At 63.2% G+C, this 23,294-nt stretch overlaps 1 protein-coding gene across 1 annotated transcript; it reads right to left on the reverse strand.

Annotated features, from left to right (window-relative positions):
- Positions 1 to 911: 911 nt before the first annotated feature.
- COL2A1 (collagen type II alpha 1 chain) lies at positions 912 to 18,573 on the reverse strand. Its single transcript, XM_052809369.1, is given in 55 exon segments — positions 912 to 1,568; positions 1,570 to 1,587; positions 1,713 to 1,955; positions 2,255 to 2,442; positions 2,586 to 2,874; positions 2,960 to 3,067; positions 3,238 to 3,291; positions 3,481 to 3,588; positions 3,702 to 3,755; positions 4,287 to 4,394; positions 4,496 to 4,549; positions 4,808 to 4,915; positions 5,303 to 5,410; positions 5,503 to 5,664; positions 5,989 to 6,042; positions 6,132 to 6,185; positions 6,327 to 6,434; positions 6,512 to 6,565; positions 6,662 to 6,715; positions 6,804 to 6,857; positions 6,945 to 6,998; positions 7,087 to 7,194; positions 7,313 to 7,411; positions 7,708 to 7,752; positions 7,863 to 7,916; positions 8,045 to 8,098; positions 8,359 to 8,412; positions 8,596 to 8,649; positions 8,733 to 8,831; positions 8,915 to 8,968; positions 9,848 to 9,946; positions 10,044 to 10,097; positions 10,183 to 10,290; positions 10,732 to 10,785; positions 11,687 to 11,785; positions 12,388 to 12,432; positions 12,618 to 12,716; positions 12,804 to 12,857; positions 12,983 to 13,027; positions 13,126 to 13,179; positions 13,308 to 13,352; positions 13,468 to 13,521; positions 13,605 to 13,658; positions 13,757 to 13,810; positions 13,951 to 14,004; positions 14,097 to 14,150; positions 14,233 to 14,277; positions 14,496 to 14,573; positions 14,659 to 14,760; positions 14,875 to 14,928; positions 15,037 to 15,069; positions 15,201 to 15,233; positions 15,469 to 15,485; positions 16,211 to 16,411; positions 18,425 to 18,573. Coding segments are annotated over 55 exon segments (4,458 nt in total). The 5' UTR covers positions 18,510 to 18,573; the 3' UTR covers positions 912 to 1,439.
- Positions 18,574 to 23,294: the final 4,721 nt, after the last annotated feature.

Here is a 23,294-nt window from a genome sequence, read left to right on the forward strand (position 1 = left end):
AAAGTAGCATTTTTAAAAGGTTTTTTTTTAATCCTTTAAAGTCGTAATTTCTCTTAATGAAAAACTGCAGTGCCCATGCTATCAACGGATGCAAAAAGCTGAGGTTTTAACAAAAGCACTGTCATGAAACTCATAAACTCCCCAGTCAACAGCTGCCTGTTATGTCCTGCACATAAAGCTCAAGCATGTTTCCAACTCTTGTGGGGTCAGTGGGCTAATTTTCTTTAAGATAGTAAAAAAAAAAAAAAAAAAAAAAATTCAACTACTGAGGCTTTTCCTCTAATTAGCAAGCCTGTTTAAGAGAAGAATTTACATATGTAACTTTTTATGAAACCATAAAGGCACAGCTGCTTTCTAAGAAGACATCAGCGTGTGCACACGAGGGCTGCAAACCCTACCTCCCTCAGTATTGCAAAATGCATCCTGAAATTAGATTTTTACATGCACAAAATGGGACAAATTCCATGGGGAGGAGAGTTCTAGGGCACCCCCTGGCCATGGTCATACTGATTTGCATGAGGATTGGTCTTAGTGTCCCCCTCCCTGCTGGTTTTACTGGTTTCCTTTAACTGGTGTCCCAAGCGCTTGCCTTGAGTCACCCCGGTCTGTTTAGGGGTGCAATGGGACAAGAGATCCCTTAACAGAAACCTTGCGGCTGCTGTGTTGGCTCCTGTTTTCAAGATTTTTCCCTTAAAATGGTTTCCCCATTTCTTTTTTTTGGCTTTTTGGAGGGTTTATTTGTTTTGGGTTTTTTTCCCCTTAGTGTGAGGTAGCTTCAACCCAGAAAAGTTGGAGATTTGACCCAAAACCTTCATTTATCATGGCTGAGAAACGGGGAGAAAGGAGTTAGACCGCAGCAAACACCTCCGGAGAGCGACAAAAACAAAGCCCAGATCGACTTGTACTTTCCACCAAAAGTTTTTTTTTTTTTTATATCAACTGATGTTAAAAAATACAGACTTGTTTTACAAGAATAGCACCATTTTTTTTTGTTGTATTATACATTAGCACTCCTGCTGGTGATACACGGGGAGGGATGGGAGCGGGAGGGGATTTGTGATACCTGGATTTGCGAGATCCCTTTTGCAGGGAAGGGCCGTTGTACCTGCCAGTTAGATTCCCACCTCCACCCGACCTAAAAAATAGGTCTTACAGGAAGAGAATAAATAAATAAGACCGTGGTTTTTTTATTTTGCAGCCTGTCCAGACGGCGTTGGAAAGAGGCGGTGGTCCCCAACGGAAGGGCGTGAATCGAGGGGTCGTTGCAGCCATTCAGTGCAGAAGTCGTACGAGCGATTGGAAAGTACTCAGGTCCTTGGGGTGGGTTTGGGTTTTTTTTAGTTTTCTTTTATGGTATTGGGCTGGATTTAAAAAAAAAAAAACCAAACAAACAACAAACAACAACAACAACAACAAACACACAAATAAAACAATTCTTTTTACAAGAAGCAGACTGGGCCAATATCCACGCCAAACTCCTGATCGGCTCCACCAATGTCCATAGGTGCAATATCTACAATGGGCAGGCGCGAGGTCTTCTGCGATCGGTACTCAATGACTGTCTTGCCCCCATTTGCCAGTGTGTTTCTGGGGAGAAAACAAGGAGGAAGGATGTTATTAGATGCTCGAGCCCTCCAAATCAACAGCAACCTCATGGGTTGAACCCCAACTCATCATCTACATCTTTCTCTCGCAGGCACCCGTGGACTTACCGTGCAACCATCCTCCAAGACGCTGTACGTGAACCTGCTGTTGCCCTCAGCTCTGATCTCTACGTCGTTGGACCCCTGGATGAGGATGGCTTTCTTCAGGTTGCCTGTCTCCTCGTCCATGTAGGCGATGCTGTTCTTGCAGTGGTAAGTGACGTTCTGGGAGCCTTCAGTGGACAGGAGACGGAGGAAGGTCATCTGGATGTTGGCAGTGTTGGGAGCCAGGTCTTCATCGCCGTAGCTAAACTGGAGGGAAGAGGTGAGACATTAAAGCCTGTGGGTGTCGCAACAACCCTGTTTTCAGCCACCTTTTGAGGAGACTTCCATACTTTGTGTTCCCAGATGGCTGCAAAAATCAAAGCCCAACTGACCCAACTCCAAGCTTTCATTACAGTCCTCTAGAACAGCCAGTCCCTCGTATAACGTCCATCAACATAACCCCAAGGAAGGACATCCCAATCCTCCAACCAGACACCCAACACCTTCCACTGCTCAACCTCCCTTCCCGCTCCCAGCGTGCAGCACCAGCCCAGGGGGACACTTACGTGGAAACCGCCATTAATGGTCTCTGCGAACCAGATGTGCTTCTTGTCTTTGGTCTTGCTGGTCCACCAGTTCTTCTTGGGGATGCTGCTGGGGTTGGGGTAGACGCAGGTCTCGCCCGTCTCCATGTTGCAGAAAACTTTGATGGCGTCCAACGTGCAGCCCTGGTTCGGGTCGATCCAGTAGTCTCCTGCAGCAGGGAGGACAAATGGTGTGTGAAGATGAGGTTTTGGAGGTCAGAGCAAAGAGCATCATGGACCTCGCTGTCCTCTTGGGTGCAAGAGGCTGGGGGAGAGAGACAGGAGGGGAGGAGGCAGGGATGGAGGCTCTTACCGCTCTTCCACTCGGGATGGCAAAGCTTGATGTCACGGCAGGTCCTGGCCGGGTTCTTCTTGGAGCCCTCGGGGCTGCGGATGCTCTCAATCTGGTTGTTGAGGGACTTGAGCGTGGCGTCCACCTCGACATCGTGCTGCCGCAGGCTGCCGGCGGCCTCGTCCGCCCGCATGTAGCGGATGGGGTCGGGACCCTTCTCCGGCTGACCCAGGCCAGCAAAAGCTGACATGTCGATGCCAGTGCCGGGGGGGCCGGGAGGACCGGGGGGACCTGGGTTTCCGGGAGGACCCTACGGGAGGAAGAAGATGCAATCCTGATGAGCTGCTCTGCAAGCTGGACTCCCCTTCCCTGCCATTGATGGCATTTTTACTCACCGCAGGACCTGGTTCGCCACTTCGTCCGCGCGGGCCGGGGGGACCGATGGGGCCGGGCATGCCGTTGGAGCCGTCTTTGCCAGAGGGGCCGACGGGCCCAGGGGGACCCTAGGAGAAATCCCCAAAGGTGGGGGTCAGCTCATTGCAAGAAGGCAGGGAAGGTGCTGGGGAGCTGTTAGCTCCTGCCGTCAGCAAGCGAGGCAGGCGACCTGGGGGGCTCAAGGACAGAGATGCCTCCTTTTCGTCGCATATCCCCAAAAGCCACAGGCAGGACTTACCCTGGGACCGGAGGGACCCGCAGGACCAGCAGCACCTTGGTCTCCAGAAGGACCCTGAGGAGGAAGCGAGGGTGGATGGTTACAGCTCCACATCTGACATCGAGGGATGCTCAGCCCTAGCAAAGCCTTTGCACGGGCTTGGGGCTCTGTCCGTGGCCGCAGCCACCCTGAAGGAGCCGCATCCAGCTCCGCGGCAAGATATAGGGGGGGCTGAGTGCTGGGGATCCCAAAAACAACACTTACGGGTGGTCCGGGAAGACCCTGCAGCCCGGTGAAGCCGCGGTGGCCCTTCAGCCCTCTCTCTCCAGCCTCTCCTGTCTCACCCTTGTCACCGCGAGGCCCTTGGGGACCCTGGAAGGGGAGAAGGGGACGTGTCAGGCTTAGGGTGGCAGACCCCTGCCCAACGTGCCCCAGGACCCCGTGCATCACACGTGGGATGCCCTGACGGGCCCGGCACCACTCACCGGCATGCCTCGAGCGCCAGCAGGACCGGAGGGACCCATGGGACCTTGTGCACCCTGGGGAAAGAGAAGAGGGGAGTCAAGAGAGGCCAGGAACACGGGGTGCCAGGGGGTGCCCTGTGCCTTTGGGGGTATCCGAACCAGCCCTGTGGGCTGCCCTGCTCGCAGCACCAGGAATCGGCAGCTGCTGGTGCCGAACGGCATCTTTAAATACTCTCAGACGGAGCATCAGAGCCGAGTAACGACCCTTGCAAATAAATACCCTGGCAGATTTTCCCTGGTTAAGCCTCCTGGTGCTTACAGCTCCCCAGGCAGTGCTTGTGTGTAGGCAGAGCCCGAACTGGGCTCTTGGTGCTCATGAATCCTCGGGAAGATGTTCAGAGCCGCTAATGGCACTCAGGGCACCACTGAATTAGCAACAGCCACTAACGGCACCCGCCTGGCTCTCCCAATTACTTGGAGTAGCTAATTGGTCCCGGGGGGCCACTGCTATTTCTTCATTTATCTGCACTCAGGGTGATTCCCATCACCCCTAATAAGACCTCAAACTCAACGAGCCATTTCCCTCGCCGACGTGCCGGCACTCACCGTCTCGCCTCTGTCTCCTTGTTTTCCGGTGGGACCTACGGGGCCAGGAGCGCCGGGGGCACCGGGAGCGCCGGGGGCACCTACAGGACCGGTCTCGCCACGATCGCCCTGTGCCGAGACAAGGGGATGGTCAGACCCATGGGATTTTTGGCCGGGATGAGGGGGCATGTGGATAGGGAGCACCAGGGGAAGCATGCGGGCAAGCTCACCTTCACACCAGCTGCTCCGTCCCTGCCTGGGGGTCCGTCAGAGCCAGGGTTACCCTGGGAGAAGAAGAGGAGAAATTAAGTCTTGACCCTGGGATGGCAGGACACGTGCAAACTCCCCTTTCAAAGCAAAAACCAACGGTGAAAAGATGCCGGTGATTGCCAGGAGCTGAGTGATGGTGGAGGGCTCTCCGGCCACGGGATCGGCAACGTCCGGCACCACTGTTGGGTTTACACCGGGGTGATCCCGAGCCCGGCACGGACGGAGGCGCCGTCCCGCTTCGCCCCCTCCCCATGCGCTGGGGTGCTGCCTACCTCGCGCCCAGGTTCGCCGGCAGGACCTGTCAGACCGGGGGGACCCACAGGGCCGGGGGGGCCGCGGTCGCCTGCAGAGCCGGGTGCTCCTTGTTTCCCAGGTTCGCCCTAAATGAAGGAGGGGAAAAAAGCCGTGATACAATGCACGTTGAGTGGGAGAGATCCCCGCGCAGCCCTTCACCCAGCTCTTGCTTCATTTTAAGGCTGCCAGACCCCTCTGCCCAAATAAGCATCGGTTATTGCCCAGCGCCGATGCCACTGGCACCGGTGGCTCCTGGTACCTTTGCAAAACCCCAAACTGCGCCCGGGATTGGGGTCCCTGGGGCACTCAGGCTGCACCCCAGGGGCCATGCAGGCTTCAAAGCACCCGAATTCACAGTGCTGAGCTTGGGAAAGCCAAGCTCGGCCGCTCCGACAGCTCTCGGAGAGGGATAATGCCACTGGTGGGCACGGAGTGGGTGGAAAGGGCTGAGCCCGGGGGGGGTGACGACTCACCGATGGTCCCGGCAGCCCGGGGAAGCCTCTCTCGCCACGCTGTCCAGGAAGACCGACGATGCCGCGCTGTCCTGCCAAACCTTGGGGACCGGGGGGACCGTCAGGACCCTGTGGGGAGGCAGAGGCGGGGGATCAGACCCAGTGGGGTGGTGGCACAGCACCGAATGAGCGTGGAGGGAGGTGCCCCCCAAAAAACGTACCGCGGGGCCGTCCTCGCCGGGTTCACCTTTCTCGCCAGGGGGGCCGGCAGGGCCTTGGAGACCGGGGTCACCAGCACGGCCCGGGGGACCGGCATCACCACGAGCACCCTTGGGACCATCTTTGCCAGCAGAGCCGGGGGGACCGGGGGGGCCTGGGTTACCCTGTGGGGGGAGAAGATGGGGTTAGTGCAAATGGAGGCAGCTTTTCCTCCTTCATCACCTGCATCCTGGCACCACCTGGGCCTCTGGGCTGGCTCCTGCACTTGAAGACCCTCAGAAAAAAACCTTTTTATGGGCTGATAAATCATCACCCAGCAGTTATTTAGCTCAGGGACCCTCCACCGCTTGGCCCCCGGCATGGAGCAAGCAGCATCCCCCAAGCCCCTGAACCCGGGGGTGAGCAATCCCAGCTGTTCCCAAGCAATCCCGGCTGCTCCCGAGCTATCCCAGCTGCCCCCAAGAGATCCCGGCTGCCCCCCAACTCACATTAGGGCCGGGTGGTCCCACACGGCCGGCGGCGCCGGGGAATCCGGTGGCTCCCTGGGGAAGGAAAGGAGAAAGGTGGCTCGGGTGCTGCACCGCACTCCCCCCCAGCCACTCCATCCCACAGCCCACCCCCTCATACTCACAGGGGGGCCCTGAGCACCTCGGGCTCCTTTGGGACCAGTTACACCAGTTGGACCCTGGGAAGAGGAAGAAAACAGGTTAGAAAACATGCTGGGGGGGGGCTGCAACATGCCTGCCAGGCGATGCCCCAAATTTCCCAGGGATACAGACACCCGTGGGGTTCAGCCCCCGTTTTGGGGTGCTCCAGCTGTACCCACCTGCGGGCCAGGTGCGCCAGAGGGACCTTGGGGACCGGGAGCACCGGCGTCACCCTTCTGCCCGGGCTCTCCTTGTTCGCCTTTGGCACCGGGTTGCCCGTCGGCACCCTGCAGGGAAGCGGCCGCCGTGAGTGGGTTGAGCCGACGCTGGATCCGTGCCGGGGGGAACGGGGCCAAATACTCACCGGGGGGCCAGCAAATCCGGCGGGACCAGGGGCACCGGGTTCACCGCGCTCGCCCTGTGGGTGAAAGATGGGGGTTAAATGGGGGGGGGGGCATGGGGGGGAGCGAGGCCAGCTGTGGCAGTTGGGGGGCTGTGGGGGGATGGCACTTACAGGGGCACCACGGGCACCGGCAGCACCAGATGGACCAGGAGGGCCAGATTCACCCTGGAAAAGAAAGGATGGAGAGTTGGGGGGGGGGGTAGATGGCATCTCCCTCAGTTGGAAGCAGCCGAGGGGCTGCCCGGGCTCTCACCTTCTCGCCGTTGGGGCCAGCGGGGCCGGGGGGACCGATGGGACCCGTCAGACCCTAAGGAGGAGAGACAGATGAGGACAAGGCCACCACGAGCATCCCTTGCTGGCCACCCCGCTCCTGCCGCGTCCCTGTCCCACTTACGCGTGCGCCGTCCTTTCCAGGGGCTCCCTCGGGGCCCTTCTCTCCGACGTCTCCCTGCAGGGTGAGACAGAGGTGGTGTGAGCCGAGCTGATCCGAGACCTGACGCTGCTCAGGACACCTCCGGGACCCCTCACTTACTTACCCGGTCTCCCTTGGGACCGGCGATGCCGGCTGCTCCTCTCTCACCGGGCATTCCCTGAAGCCCTGGGGGACCCTGGGCACCATTGGGGCCGGCCGGTCCGGTTGCACCCTAAAGCAGAGCGAAGGTGCAATTGTTGGGGTGCCAAGCCCCCCATGGGCAGACCACCAGCCTCACGGCTCCACCAGTGGCACCGAGCCACCAAGCCCTGTCCCCCCTTGTCACCCACCTTGGGTCCGTCGGTGCCCGGTGTGCCGGGGAGCCCACGAGGACCTTGCAGCCCTTGTGCACCAGGAGAGCCACGTTCACCGGGGAAGCCGCGTTCGCCCTGGGGGGGGGGACAACGTTAGGAAGAAGCCACGGTGAGGGTCACAATGTCCTTTGCATGGATGTCCTCAGGGACAGTGGGCAGAACATCCATCCCGCACTGCCCCAAAGGGACTGGGATGTACTGGGAGGAGAGGGGACGGGCTGCAGCGGAGGCTGAGCCACCAGGACTGGGGGAGCTGATGGCCTTGGATGGGGGTGGCTGGGCTCCGCCAACCCCCTCCAGCCCCCCAAAACCCCCCATGTGACAGGGAGAGGCACCCTGTCCCCCCAGCCAGGAGGACAGGTGATACTTACTCTGGGACCGACAAGACCGGGGGCACCGGCTTCTCCAGGAACACCCTGCGGTGGGGGGAAAAAGAGTTGGGGGTCAGGCCTGGGGGCTGCTGGGGGTCCTGACCCCCCCTTTGCAGCCAGGAGATGCCTGCGAAGAGGGAAAAATGGGGCCTCACCTGATCTCCGGGTTTGCCGCTCTCTCCGGGGGGACCTGGTGGCCCGGGCAGCCCCTGGGAGGGGAAAGCAGCGGCGTTAGCACGGCAGCAACGAGACCCCCGGGGACAGGGGCTCGGGGTCACCCACGAGCATGACCCCAACCCTGGCACCCCAAACCCCCCCCCCCCTTCTATGTGCTCACCTGGAAGCCAGAGGGACCGGGGGCTCCTTGCTCTCCTCTCTCACCCGCGGGACCCTGTGGGAAGGATGGTGGTGAAGGACCCCAAAACCTCTCAGTATTTGGGCTTCACCCACCCCAAGATTTTGGGCAAAGCCGGAATCATGGGGGGACCCAAAATCCCAAAGCCCCAGCACCATGAGGGCCAGGCAGCATAGAGGCTCCATCCTCAGCAGACCTGGGGTGGTCTTTTGCACAGATCTGGGGGGGGTACAACCCCCGACCCCCCCCATTTCAAGTGGATTTTGGGCCCGGGTGAACAAGGCTGCGACACTCACGGCAGGTCCTGGGGGGCCGGCAGCTCCCGTCTCACCGTCCTTGCCAGGAAGACCCTACGGAGGAGAAAAACCACTGCTGAGCTCCAGGCGCGATGCTGCAGACCCCACTCCACCCTCCCGGCCCCCGTGCCTCAGTTTCCCCACCCAGAGTCTGCAGGTGCCTCAGGGGATTGTGCTGCTGGAGCAACCCCAAGATGTGTTTTTGGGGGGGGCAGTGAGGGAGGGAAAACAACTCACCCGCAGCCCTGGGGCACCGGGGAGGCCTTTCTCACCGGCTTTTCCAGGCTCACCCTAGAGAGAGGAGAGAGGCGACGGTGATGGGCTCCGTGCCCAGGCTGCAGCCCCGTTTTGGGTGGAAATTGGTCAATACTCACGTTAGCACCTTTGGGACCGGGGAAACCCATCACACCAGGCTGGCCACGAGCACCCTGCGGGCCGGGGGGGCCGGGGCGACCATCCTCGCCAGGAGCACCCTGTGGGGAGGGGGACATCAGGGAGGACCGCGCTGGACCCCGGTCCCCCACCCCACGGCAACTCCCTGCGGAGCATCACTTACGGTTGGGCCGACTTTGCCTTGAGGACCAGCGTCACCTGGGCGGCCGGTGAGACCCTGCGGCGGAGGGAAGGAATTGGGGGGCTGCGGCAGCCGGCCCCGAGGTGGGGGGACGCCGGGCACCCCATCCTGCCCAGCTCTCAGCTGCTGCTCTGGGCCTGGGGCTCACACAGGGGACACAGGGGTCTGCCTAACCCCCGGAGCACGGTGGCTGACCCCAAAGAGCATCTTAACCCTGAAGAGCATCTTTGTTAACCCCAAATGCATCTTAACTAACCCCAAACAGTGCCTTAATTAGCACCAAGGAACATCTTTGCAAATCCCAAAGACCGTCTTCACTAACCCCAGAAAGCATCTTAACCCCAAGGAGCATCTTTGCTAACCCCAAAGAACCTCTTAATTATCACCAAGGAGTATCTTTGCTAACCCCAAATTGCATCTTTGCTAACCCCAAAGGCATGTTCGCTAACCCCAAAGAACACCTTAATTAGCAAAGAGCATCCTAACTAACCCCAAAGAGCATCTTAACTAACCCCAAAGAGCATTTTAACTAATCCCAAAGAATTTCTTAATTAGCACCAAAGAGCATCTTAATTAGCACCAAAGAGCAACTGAACCAACCCCAAGAAACATCTTAAAGCCAAAGAGCATCTTGGCTAACCCCAAAAGCCCCTTAACCAATCCCAAAAGCATCTTATCAACCCCAAAAGCACCTTATTTACCCCAAAAGCATCTTATCAACCCCAAAAGCACCTTAACCAGCCCCAAAGAGCCTCCTCGCTGACCCCAGCAGGTCCCACCAGCGTCCCCACGTGGTCCTGCCCCAGCTGAGCCCCCCCAGCGCAGCGGGGAGCCCCCCCACACCCCAGGCAATCCACCCCCCCTCCCGCTCTGCCCCCTATGGGGGGGTGCAGGATCCGACCCCCCGGCTCTTACCCTGGCTCCGGGCAGCCCGGGCTCTCCGGGGCGCCCGGGATCGCCGGTGGCTCCCTTGGGACCCGCGAGGCCGGCGGGACCGCGCTCGCCCGGAGCACCCTGTGCGGGGTGGGAGGGGGGAGAAGGAGTGAGGGGGGGGGTTCAGGGGGTGGTCACCCCTCTGGACTGCCCCCCACCCATGACCCCGATGTCCCACCTTGGGTCCAGCGAGCCCATCCTGCCCGGGGAAGCCACGATTGCCGGGGGCACCCTATGGAGGAAGAGGAGGAGGAGTGAAGTTGGGGGGGGGTTTTGGGGAGCAGCATCTCACTGGGGGGTGCGGGGGGGCCACGCACCCTCTCTCCAGGTGGTCCCACAGGGCCGGCAGCACCAGGTTCACCGCGGGCTCCTCTCTTGCCTTCCTCGCCAGCCGGCCCGGGGGCACCTTGGGGTCCTGCAGGTCCCTGAGGAAGAGGAGGAAAAGGGGTCATGAGGAGCCTTCCTCCCCCACGGCACACCGGGGGGGGCCCTGCCTGCATTCTCCCCCCACCCCCCAAATAAATCACAGACCCCAGGGGTGCCGGGCAGGAGCCCCTCGCCGGTGCCACGTGTCCCGCCGGCGCCGGGGCTCAGCGGCCACCGCGGCGGGGATCCGGCCCCGCGCATTGAGGCTGGTTAATGAAGCGAGGGGGGAATGTCCCCGGTGGGGGGGGGACGAACACAGCGGCTATTGTTCCCCCGCGGGAGGGGGGACGCTGCCCCTCGAGGGGCCTCGTTAGGGGAAGAGGTTCGTTAGACGCCGACGAGACACTCCGGCCGGCCGTGGATGGGGAGCGAGGGGCCGCGGGATGGACCCCCAGCAGAGGTGTGGGGTGCTGGATGCGGCCCCCCCACCCCGGACTCACCGTCTCGCCCTTCGGTCCCTGTTCGCCTTTGAAGCCCGCAATGCCGGGTTCTCCCTGGGGAGCGAGAGGGCAGTGAGGGACGAGGCTGCAGCATCCCCATGGCTGTCCCCATCCCCGGTCCCTTCCCCACGCCCTGGCCCCCATGCCTGTCTGTCTCCGACTTCTTGCTTGTCCCCATCTGCATCCCTGTCCCCATCCTTGTCCCCATTCCCTCTCCGGTCCCCATCTTCATTCCCATCCCTCATTCCTGCTCCCACCCTTGTCCCCAAGCCCACCCTCAACTTTTTCCCTACCCCATCCCTGTCTCCTTTCCTGTGCCCATCCTCATCCCTGTCCCCACCTCTGTCCCCACTCCTGTCCCCATCCCCTTTCCTCTCCCCCATTCCTGTCCTCATTCCTGACCCCCACCTCAACCCTATCCTTGTCCCCATGCCTGTCCCCATCATCATCCTTGTCCCCATCCCTTTCCTCATCCCCATCTCCATCCCAGTCCTTTTACCTGTCCCCAACCCCATCCCTGTCCCCATCCCATCCTCGACCCATCCCCGTCCCTATCCTGTCCCCATTCCCGTACGCATCCTGTCCCTGTCCTCATCCCACCCTCATCCCATCTCTGTCCCCATCCCCATCCTGTCCCCGTCCTCATCCCATTCCCATCCTGTCCCTGTCCTCATCCCATTCCCGACCCCATCCTGTCCCCGTCCCCATCCCATCCCCATTCCCGGGTGACCGGGACCGGGTGACCTGGGAGTGACCCACGGGCGACTGGGGAGGGGACCCGCAAGGAGTTGGGGAATGGGGGCGTGGCCTGCGCCAGAATGGGCGGGGGATGATGAAGAGTGGGCGGGGCAAGTTGCCGGTGGGCGGGGTGTATCGGCAGTGGGCGGGGCCAGGTGGCAGTGGGTGGGGCCAGGGCCGTGGTCCCCCTCTCGGGGGGCTCTCGGGGGGCTCTTACCGTCTGTCCCTTGGGTCCCAGCGGGCCGGTGGCACCCTGGGGTCCGGGCGGGCCGCGGGGGCCGGGGAAGCCTGGAGCGCCGGCGATGCCCGGGGCACCCTGCGGGCAGCCGGCCACCGTCAGGGGGGGCACGGCTCGGCCCAGTGTCCCCCAACATCCCCATGTCCCCTGTGTCCTCCCGCCTCCCTCAGCATCCCCACCTGCATCCCCCAGTGTCTGCCAGCATCCTCACGGTCTCCCAGTATCTCATGTCCCACAGTGTCCCCCAGCATCCCCCAGCATCCCCCCAGTGTCCCCCAGCATCCCCCAGCAACCCTCAGCATCCCACATCCCCCAGCATCCCCACACCCCTCAGCGTCCCTGTGTCCCACACGCATCCCACAACCCCCAGCATCCCCCAGCATCCTTGCATCCCTCCGCATCCCCATGTCCCCCAGCGTCCCCATGGCCCCCAGCATCCCATGTTCCCCAGCATCCCCCAGTACCTCCCAGCATCCCACATCCCCCAGCATCCCGCATCCTCCGATCCCCCAGCATCCTCCCGCATCCCCATGTCCCCCAGGGTCCCCATGTGTCCCCAAATCCCAGCTCAGCCCTCAGCAGTCCCTCCTCCCTGCCCAGGACCAGACCCCTCCCGAGCCCCGACCCCCCCCAGTGGCTCAGGACACCCTGTCCCCGTCCTCGTCCCCAGCCATACTCACCGCCGAGCCCTTCGCGCCGGGGATGCCGTCAGTCCCTGGGTTACCCTAAAAGAAGACACCGCTGAGCCTGGCTCTGCTCCCCGTGCCTCAGTTTCCCCACCACCAAGCAGAGGGTGTCCCCTTCCCCCCCTCCCTGCTCGCAGGATCAGCCCCATCCCCGTGGCTTCCAGGCCGGGGGACACACGGGGACAAGCCACTGCAGGGGGGGCACAGTGAGTGATGGCACTTACGGGGGCACCGGCAGGGCCAGGAGAGCCGGGGGTGCCGGATTCACCGCGGGGACCCTGGGCACCCTCGGGACCTCGTGCGCCGGTGGGACCAGCTTCACCCTGGAGGGAGGAAAGACGGGGTGAGGGGGGGGACAGCTGACGCTGTGCCTCAGTTTCCCCTGCTGGGAGCAGCCCCTTCCCCCTCACCTTTGAGCCAGGGGCACCGGGGAAGCCGGGGGCTCCGGCTGGGCCGACAGGTCCCTGGGGGGCGAGAAGAGTGTGAGGGTCTGCCCAGGCTCTGGGGGTTCCCGGGGGACCCCGCTGTCCCCCACGGGGTGACACGGGGTCCGGCAGCCGAGGAAGGGGCCGAGCAGCCCTTTACTTACAGGGGGTCCAGCCGGGCCGGGGAGACCATCGTTGCCACGAGCACCCTGGGGAGAGACGGTGGCAGGAGTCACGGGGGGCACCGCGGGGGGACGGGGGACCCCCTCCCGCTGGCAGCCCCCTGCCACCGGGGACCCACACTCACCGCAGCGCCGGAGGGGCCGGGACGTCCTCTCTCTCCAGGCAGCCCACGGGGACCCTGGGGGGGGACACGGCGGCAGGTCAGGCTCTGTGCTGTCCGGCCCAGGGCTGGGGAGGGGGGTGGGCAACACCCCCCACCCCACCCCCCGTGCCTCAGTTTCCCCCTTTCCCAGCCCAAAGACTCACCATGGGGCCGGGGGAGCCGTTCTCGCCAGGTGAGCCGGATTCGCCCTGCAGGGAAGGGCAAAGGGTGAGCCCTGGAGAGCAGCACCCCACCAGCCCCGACGCCACGGGGATGGTCACCCCACCAGCCCTGACACCACGGGGATGGTCCCCCAACACTGACCTTGGCTCCAGGAGCCCCTGCCTCTCCTTTGGCACCGTCCAATCCAGGGTAGCCCTGGGGACAAAGAGATGGGGGGGGGGGGGTCACCCTCTGTGCCACTGGGTGACAGGGACACTGGGAGGGGGGGACACACTTACCCGGTGGCCTTTCACTCCGGGGAGGCCGGGCGTCCCAGGGAAGCCACGAGCACCCTGCAAGTGAGCAGAGAGAAAGCGGGTTGGGGGCAAAGGAGGGACATGGGGGTCTCCATCCTGGGGGGGGGCCAGATCCAGACCTGGTGCTGCCTTACCTGGGGGCCAGGTGGGCCACGCTCGCCAGATTTGCCGGGTTTTCCTGTTTCACCCTGCAGGAAAATGAGATTTGGGGGGGGGGGGTCAGGGAAATAAAATCACCCTTTGGCTTCTGGCTGGGGCTACTACTGCAACGAGCTGCCCGTTCTCAGCCAGGGTTTGCCAGCCAGCGCCGGAGCGGCAAAGGACTCACGTCATCACCGGGTTTCCCAGGAGGTCCCGGTGGTCCCCGGGGACCCATCGGACCCTAAAGGGGACAGAGAGGCAGCGAGTGAGTGGGAGCTTGTGGGTGGCATGTCGCTGAGCCGGGGGGGGGGGGCGATGGGGGGGGACACTCACAGCAGCGCCAGGCTCGCCAGGCTCGCCGGGGTTGCCTTGAAATCCTTGGGGACCCTGGAAGGGAGACGGTGGCATCAGCAGGGTGGCAGGGTGCTCACCCAGAGACCCCCGAGCCTGGGGGGGGGGTTGGACTTACAGGAGCGCCGGAGGGTCCAGGGGGGCCACGGGGTCCCATGGGGCCCTGGGGGGAGAGAGACAACAGTGTCATGGGGGGGGGGGGGGAGGCGAGGCGGCCGCCCCCCCCATCACCTGCCCAACCAGGGGTGTCCTCCCAAAATGGGGACTGTCCCCACAGTCAGTGACGCGGGGTCCCCCATGTCCCAAGACGAGACACCCTGTCCCCCTGGGGTGCGTAGGGGTCTTGGGGGGGGGTCCCTGGACCCGGGGGGGGCCCCTTACCATGGGTCCCTGCATGACGCCCAGCTGCGCGCCCCCAGCCTTCTCGTCGAAGCCGCCTGCCATCTGAGCTGCGAAGTTCTGCAACGGGAAGGGGGCTGAGCATACCGGCTGATCCAAAACCCCCTCGTTTCACCCCAAAAAACCCCCCCAGATAGATACTCACCCCACCAAGGCCGGGGGGGCCGGGAGGTCCAGGGGGGCCAGGGGGGCCAGGATTTCCAGGGGTGCCGGGTTCTCCATCCCTGCCCCGGGGGCCGGGAGCACCCTGTGGGAGAGAGAAAGAGGGGGTTCATCCATGTGGCGAGCGCGACCGTTCTCTGCAGCACCCCACCAGTGCTGGCGGGGGGGCTTTGCTGGGGGTGGTGGGGCACGCTCTCACCTTTTCCCCCTTCTCGCCACGGTCCCCTCGTTGTCCCTGCTCACCTGCCGGGCCCTGCGAGAGGAGGCGGGGGGGGTGTCAACTCTCCCCCGTGCCCCCCCCATCCCCCCAACCCCCTCCCACAAATATTCCAGCAATGCGCCCGGAGAAACGCGCTCCCACCTGCGGTCCCGGAGGCCCTCGGGGTCCTACGACCTGTGGGGGGGGGGGGGAAACACAAGGGTGGGGTGAGACGGGTGCAGGGGGGGACCCCCCCCTCCAGACCACCCTGCAACGGCAGGGCCCCCCCCGTTTTGGGGGTCCCCCAGCACCCATCCTACACTTACATCTTTAATGTCACCGGGCTCGCCCTTCTGCCCCTGCAAGGCAAAGCATGGGGTGAGACAAGGGGGGGCACCCCCAGACCCCCCCCAGATTTCTCCCCCCCCCGGCAACACCCCCCCCGAGGTAATGAACCCCCCCAGGAGGTGACAACCCCAGAGCCGCTCGCCCCATGCAGATGCCATGGGGTCCTGCCTTGAGCCCCCCCCAGTTTTGAGGGAAAACCCCAGGAAATTGGGACCGCGGGGTGGGGGACACACACACCAGCCTCACCTTGGGGCCAGGTTGCCCTGTTGGAAAAAAATAAAGAAATAGAGAAATTAGAGTGGGATGGGCTGGGGGGGGGGACATGAGGTGCCTCCATCCCCAGCCCGGGGGTGGTGATGCTCCTGGGGGGGCTGTGGGGCCAAACCGGGGGGCACAGGAGCGCGGGGGCTCCCCCGAAGCGAGGCAGCGGGGGGGGGTGAAGCGGGGTTCAGCATGCAGGAGCGGGGCCACGCGGTTTTGGGGGGGGGCAGCTGGGTGGGTGCTTAACCCTTCACCCCCCCCCCAGAGGGGGCAGGGAAGGATTAAAAAAGGCAACTTTGGGGGTTTGGGGTCACGGCAATTCCTGGGGGTGGGGGGGCAGAGCTGTTCAATCATTCTGGGTGAATTATCGCAGTTTTGGCGATGGAAACCCCATTTGAATGTCCCTTTTGCCGGGATGCCTTGGGGGGGGTCCATGGCCACGGTCCCCCCCAGCATCACCCCCTGCACCCCAGACCCATCTGCTTTCAATGGCTTTTATAAAAAAAAACACCCCCAAACCCTCCAGGCTTTGAAGCCAGCTGCCATTTGGGGTAAAAAAAAAAAAAAAGGATTTTTCCACCCTGGGATGATTTTTTTTTTTACCCCTCTGGAGGGGCCAAGTTGCCTTTTCCCTGGGGGTCCCCATGGATGTTCCCCCCCCCACAAGCCCATCCATGGCCGGGTAATTTATTTATTAATGAAAGGAGGGGAATAAATAAATTACAACCGCTGGGTTGGTCAGTGGGACATATGGGGCAGCACTCTCCGAAGGGGATTTCGGGGCTGGGACAATCCCGCAGCTCCTCGCAGATGATCTCGTCGCAGAGGACGGTCCCCGTGTCGCACACGCAGATACGGCACGGCTCCGGCTTCCATACGTCCTTATCGCTATAGCTCTGCCCGTCCTGCAGGCAGCTGCCTGCTTCGGCTGTGGGGAGAAGGGCAGGTGGGGGGGGGGATACGGCGGGGAGATGGGGATGGCGTCACCCCCCCGGGAGGGGGTTGAGGGTGGCAAGGGACTGCAGTCACCCATGATGGTGGCGGTGGCACTGCCACCATAGTCCATTATGGGATGATATACCCCCCCCCCGTCAAACCCCATGTAGTTTGGGGGGAGGAGGAAGAGCGAAGCCCCCCCAGGGGTCCCGGAGCAGCAGAGTGGTGGCTCAGCGAGGGGTTTCCAGCCTGAAGCGGGGGGTCCATCCATCCCCCCCCCCCCCCAGGACCCTGACGGCACTCAGTGTCCCCCTGTCTTGGGGGCACTCGGTGTGTCCCCGCAGCCCCTGCACCTCCGGTGGGATGTGGACAGCATCTCCAGTGTCCCCAGTGTCTCGGGGCAGGGGGGGTCTGGTGTCCCCAGGCTGCACCCCTGGGTGCCCGGGATGTGTCTCAGTGTTCCCAGGAGGTACCCCAGGGTGCCCAGGTGTCCCCAGGGTCTCCGGAGGTGCCCCAGGGTCCCTGGGAAGTGTCCTGGTGTCCCCAGGAGGTTCCCCAAGGCGGTCAGGAGGTGCCCCAGGGTCCCCAGGAGGTGCCCCAGTATCCCTGGGATGTGCCCCAGTATCCCTGGGATGTGCCCTGGTGTCCCTGGGATGTGCCCTGGTGTCCCCAGGGACCTTGGGATGTGCTGCGGTGGCCCCAGGAGGTATCCCCAGTATTGCCGGAACGTGCCCCAGGATGTGACCCAGGATCCCCAGGAGATGCCCTGGTGTCCCCAGGATCCCTAGGTTGTTCCCCAGTGTCCTCAGGCCAGTCCCCAGGGTCCCCAGGACGTACCCCAGGGCTGGACCTCAGTGTCTCCAGGCTGGACCCCACCCCGTCCCCAGCTGCACCCCGTGTCCCTAACTGGACCCCATGTCTCAGGCTGGACCCTGCTGTCCCCACGTCCCTGTGCTGTTCCCCACTATCCCAGGGGGTACCCCATGTCCCCAGGCTGTCCCCCATTATCCCCCAACAGTACCCCAGTGTCCCTGCCATGCCCCCTGCCCCAGCCCACCTCCTACACCCCAGGCTGTCCTGTCCCCCACTGTCCCCACACTGTAACCTGCTGTCCCCCAGCTGCACCCCGCTGTCCCATCTGTACCCCATGGTCCTCATGCTGTGTCCCCCAACCCATCCCAGGCTGTCCCCCCGTGTCCCAGGTTGTCCCCTCAGCGTCCCACACTGCCCCTCTCCATCCCAGGCTGGCCTCCCCACTGTCCTTAAACTTTCCCCATCCATCCCACACTGTCCCCCAGTGTTCCCACAGTGTCCCCCCACTCTCCTTATGCTGTCTCCCAGTGTCCCATGCTGTCCCCCAGTGTCCCCATGGTGTCCCCCAGTGTCCCTACGCTGTCCCCCACTCTCCTCATGCTGTCTCCCAGTGCCCCCACACTGTCTCCCAGTGTCCCATGCTGTCTCCCAGTGTCCCCACACTGTCCCCCAGTGTCCCATGCTGTCCTCCAGTGTCCCCAGTGTTCCCACGCTGTCCCCCACTCTCCTCATGCTGTCTCCCAGCATCCCCACACTGTCCCCCAGTGTCCCATGCTGTCCCCCATTGTCCCCAGTGTCCCTACGCTGTCCCCCACTCTCCTCATGCTGTCTCCCAGCGTCCCCACACTGTCCCCCAGTGTCCCCACGGTGCCCCCCACTCTCCTTGTGCTGTTCCCCAGTGTCCCATGCTGTCCCCCAGCGTCCCCCAGTGCTCCTACGCTGTCCCCCACTCTCCTCGTGCTGTCCCCCAGTGTGTCCCCCCCCCGTCCCACGCCATACCCCGGTGCGTCCCCCCCCACCCCCGCCTGTCCCCCCCCCCACTACCCTGAAACTTTTCCCCCCTCCACCCCACGCTGTCCCCCCCACTGCCACGCTGTCCCCCGTGTCCCACGCTGTCCCCCCCCCCCCCCCAATATCCCAGAGCTCCGCTCGAAGGGGGTCGTCGGTCGGAACCGGGGGGGTCGGTACTCACGGAGGTCTCGGTCCTGCGCGGCGGCGGCGGCGAGGAAGAGGATGGCGAGGCCGGCGGCGAGGCGGAGCGGGCGGCGGCCGGGCATGGCGAGGCGGCGGAGCCCCTCACCGTGCGTCGGGCCGAGCAGTGCCCGCACCGCCCCGCCGCCGCGTATATGTCCCGGCGCGGCCCCCCGGGCCGTGTAACCCGAGCCGGGCCGGCCCCCCCGGCCCTCCTCCGGGACGGCACCGGCGGCCAGGGAGGGAGGGAGAGGGGAGGGGGGGACGGGGGGAGCGGGGGGGGGGGGGAACGGGGCTGTGTGTGTGAGAGACCCCCCCCCCCCCACGCCAGCACATCGCGGGAGTCCCGGGGGTGAGACACCCCCCCCCGCCATTCCATCCCGTCCCGGGGGTCGCAGGGGGGCTGAGACCCCCCCACACAAGTTCTCATCCCGTCCCGGGGGTCGCAGGGGGGCTGAGACCCCCCCACAAGTTCTCATCCCGTCCCGGGGGTCGCAGGGGGCCTGAGACCCCCCCACACAAGTTCTCATCCCGTCCCGGGGGTCGCAGGGGGACTGAGACCCCCCCACAACTTCTCATCCCAGGGGACCCGGCGGGTGGAGACACCCTCCCTTTCCAAACCATCCTGGGGGGGGACCCGGACAGCTGAGACACCCCCCACCCAGCCCACCCCAGGGAGCTGACACCCCCCACACCCCCTCCTTCCCCCCCCCCCGTCCCATGCCGGGGGTCCCAGGGAGACTGAGACCCCCAACCCCCCCCATCCCGGGGGTCCTGGAGAGGCTGAACCCCCCCATACACACACACAGGGGTGCCAAGCCCACTCCCTGCCCCAAATCCCCCTCCCCTTCCTGGCCCCCCCAGTCCCTGCTCTAACCCCTACCCAGCTCCCCACAGCCCCCCATCTCTGTCCCGACCCCCCCCCCAGTCCTTTTGCCCCCCCATTTCTGCTTGATTCATAGCAGAAACAGGGGGGACACAAGCTACCCCCCCCCAGTGCAGCGTAGCTCCCCCCCATCATTGCCTGGAACTGGGCCCAGGACCATCATCCCCCCCCCAAAACAGGGGGTGCAAGGGGGGGGTGGGCAGGACCCAGCCTGACCCCTTCAAAGCCCCCTCCCCCCCCCCAGCTTCCCCCCACCCTAGGGAAGGGGTTCAGGAGGTTGGGGGGGGTCCCTGCACCCTGAGGCAGCAGTGGGGGGGCCACAGTGGGGGCTTTGCAGTGAGGCTGGGGGGGGGGCACACACATTTCCCAGCCCAGAGCTGAGCTCCAAAGCGGGGGGCTTGGCCCCCCCGCCACGTGCGCACCCCAGCTCTGCCTGGCCCCGGCGCTGGGGGTGGGGGCCTGGGGATGGGCAAAAAGTGGCCTCCCCTGGCCAGTGACATCTGGGGTCCAGAGAAAATGGGGGGGGGCATACATCCCACCCCTGGGCCACCCCCCAAATGGGGAGGGTGCTGGGTGCAGTCAGGTGATGGTGGGGGCCTGCCCCAGCGTTTAAAAGGGCTTTGGGGCTCCCCCCAGCAGCTCCAGCTGCTGAGTCCAGGCCCTGCCGGACCCCCCCCCATGCTTCCCACCCAGCAGCTGAAATCAGGGGGGTCCCCAAAAAGGGGGGTTCCCAAAAAGGGGGGTCCCCATCCCCCTCCCTTCCACCCATCTCTCACAAATACCCTGTGAAAATAAGGGGGGGGGGCTTTGCAGGTGGGTTTGATGTTGGGGTTCACAGATCTGGGGGGGTCAATGCTTGGGGGGGGGGCTGGGGATGGGCATGGGGTGGTGGGTGCTGCCCCTGGTTGGGAAGGGGATGGGATGGGGAAGGATGGAGCTGGGGGAAGGACAGGACCAGGGAAGGATGAACCCAGGGGAGGGATGGAGCTGGGGAGGGACAGGGATGGATGGACAGACGGATGGACGGACGGACGGACGGATGGATGGATGGATGGACGGATGGATGGATGGATGGACGGATGGATGGATGGACGGACAGACGGACGGACACAGAGTGGGATGGAGCTGGGGATGGCCAGTGCTGGAGGGTCGGCACGCAGCCATGGGCGAGCCAGCCCCTCGCTCCGCAGCCACAGGGCATCTCTGCTGCAGCTGACCCCCCCCAGATCCTCCCCAGCCCCCCCAGAGCCCCCCCAGCCTCCCCGCTGCCCCGGAGCCTCCCGGGAGGCCGCCGCGGACAAAGCCCGTGTGTTACCGGTGCTGCCGCGGGGCACCGGCAAACCCGGCCAAAAATAACTCCCCGGGCTGTTGCTGGGACGGCGGCAGCTCCAGCTGAACCCCCCCCCCCGCCAAAGGGAGTGAACCTGCCTCCCCCAAATCTGCTTTGCACCCCTCTTCCACCTCTGCACCCCCAAAATGCTCCGCAGGTGATGGGTGACCCCCCCCCGTTATTTCCTCCGTGCTCCTGCTCTGCTCCGTGAATCCTCCCCGTGCCTCAGTTTCCCCAGCTGGTGAAGGGGAGCAAAGCCCGTTCTCTGCTGCGTCTTGGGGGGGGTTGTGGGGGGGTCCCACCGCCGAGCAGGTGGAGGAGCCCGTGCTCGGCCCTTGGCGGCGGCCGGCTCTGGCTGGGGATCACACCCGGGAGCGGGGCCAGGACCTGGCTCCGGCCGCCGCTTTCCACTGGAAAACGGGGCTGGGAGTAAATAACAACGCGATGGCTGCCCCCCCCCCGTCCCCACCCCAGCCCTCTCCACCACCGTCACCTCCCCGGCACAGCAGAGCCCGGCGGAGGAGGGTGACGGATGGAGCATCCCTCCGTGCCCCGACTCCGGGTGAGGGGCACATTCCTCCAGGTCTCTGTCAACCCCCCCCCCGAAAAGCACCCAAAGGGGCCGGGGCTCCGCACGGTTCCCACCGTCACCGGCAGCCGCCAGATCTCCCGGCACGGATGGGTGTCGAGGCATTGGCCGGCTGGGGCAGGTGGCCCAAAATTGGGATTTTTTTTTTTTTTTTTTTTTTTTTTACCCAAACCTCATCGCGTAGCCCTGGTCCCCTCCCCCCCAAAAATCCCAACCCGATCCTTTCGGGTTTTGTCCCCCCCTTTTCCAAATCCCGTCCCTGGGCACTTTCCCGGTTTTCCCCGTTTCGGGCTCTGGAAAGGCGATCAGGGAATCGCAGGGAAACATCCAAGTCAGCTCAGGAATTCACCGTGGCGGGAGTGGAAGGAATGAGAGCGCCCGGCCTTAACTCTGCCCGCCCCGGGGGCTCTGCCGCCACCGTCACCATCGTCACCATCGTCACCGTCACCATCAGTCACCGTCACCAGCATCGCCACCGCAAGGCCTGGGATGCCGTCAGGTGGGGATGTCCCTGCCCTGATGCTGCTACCCAAAAGGGATGTCCCCACCCTGGGGCTTTATCCCCACCCTGGGGGTTTGTCCCCAACCTGGGGGTTTGTCCCCAACCTGATGCCACCCACCTGGGTGAACATCCCCACCTTGCTGGTCGGTGCTGGGGACACTGTCCCTGCCCTGATGCCACCGGCCAGGACGTTGTCCCCATCCGCTCTCCCTATGCAGGGGGATTGTCCCCACCTTGATGCCACCAGCAAGGACAAATGTCCCCACCTTGATGCCACCAGCAAGGACACTGTCCATACCTGATGCCACCAGCCAGGGCACGGGTCCCCACCCTGATGCCACCGGCCAGGAGCATCACCCGTCCCCATTCCACCGGCATCACTTGGATTTGGGACCAAACTATTTCCAGGGGAACAAAGCCTCATCCGTCCCCCCACCCCACATGGAGACTTTTACCTAAAGCCCCCCAAATCCCTTCACCCCACTTGGAATCCCCCAAAATCTGCTTCTCCCCCCCCCCCCAAAAAAAAACAACCAATTTTGCTTTTAATTTTTCAAACAAGAACTTGGGGCTTAAAACCACCCAGGGAGGGGATGGGGAAATTCAGACACCAGGCCCCGTTTTGCCCCATTTCAGCCTCATTTCAGCCCCGTTTTTTTGAGATCCCCCAAAATACCCTCAATCCCATAAAAATAGCCTCAAAACAGAGGGACTTCCTCGCCCGCCAGCCCTGACACCCGCTCGGCTGTTTGCTTTACGGGGCAGGCAGGGATGACACCCCCCCCCTTATTTTTTTCTTTAAAAGGAGTGTTTTTCAGTAAAAGGGGAAAAAAATTTAAAAATGCCATTTTTCGATGCTGGCACCTCCCATTAACCTCAGACCTTCCCCCAAATATTTCCCCTGGCCGGCATGGGAACGGGGAGCAGAAAGGAGCTTTGTCCCCCCTGGCTGCGGCTGCGTGGCCAGAAAAAGGACTTTTTTTTTTTTTTTTTCCCCCCTCCTCACTTGTTGCTATTTAATCTTATATTTTAATGATATATATATTTATGATATAATTTATATATCAGAGTGGGTGCAGCAGGGCAGGGGGGGGGCGATGCTCAGCCCCTCCAAAAACGGAGTTTGAGCCCCAAGCTGGTTTGCGGGGGGGGGGGGGGCAACATCCCACCAGCGGCCCTATTTTGGGTGAATTTGCTCCCAAAAAAGCTGGGTTTGGGGACACCCAGGACCTGCCAACGTGACCCCCCACAAGCTCCCAGCCACCTTTAGGCTCAACAAACACCCAGGACCCCCCCCGCTCCCAGGATCCCCAATTCACTCCCATTCCCTTCTCCAGCTGGGAATCCACCCCCAGCTCCTTTCCCAGCTGATCCGGATTCACTCAAAGCTCCAAAAAAGGCCTTTTCCCCCCCATTTTTTTTTTTGGGGGGGGGGGGTAGCACACACAGCCCCTTTGTCCACTGTCCCCCCCCCCCTCCAAGGGGCTCTTCTGCCCTCGGCCCCCGATGGAAAGGTGGGCAGGGGGCCCCGGGGAAGGAGGGGGGGGGGGGAGACGCCGGCATT

The sequence above is a fragment of the Harpia harpyja genome, chromosome 15 (genome assembly GCF_026419915.1).
Source record: "Harpia harpyja isolate bHarHar1 chromosome 15, bHarHar1 primary haplotype, whole genome shotgun sequence".
Taxonomy (NCBI): Eukaryota; Metazoa; Chordata; class Aves; order Accipitriformes; family Accipitridae; genus Harpia; species Harpia harpyja.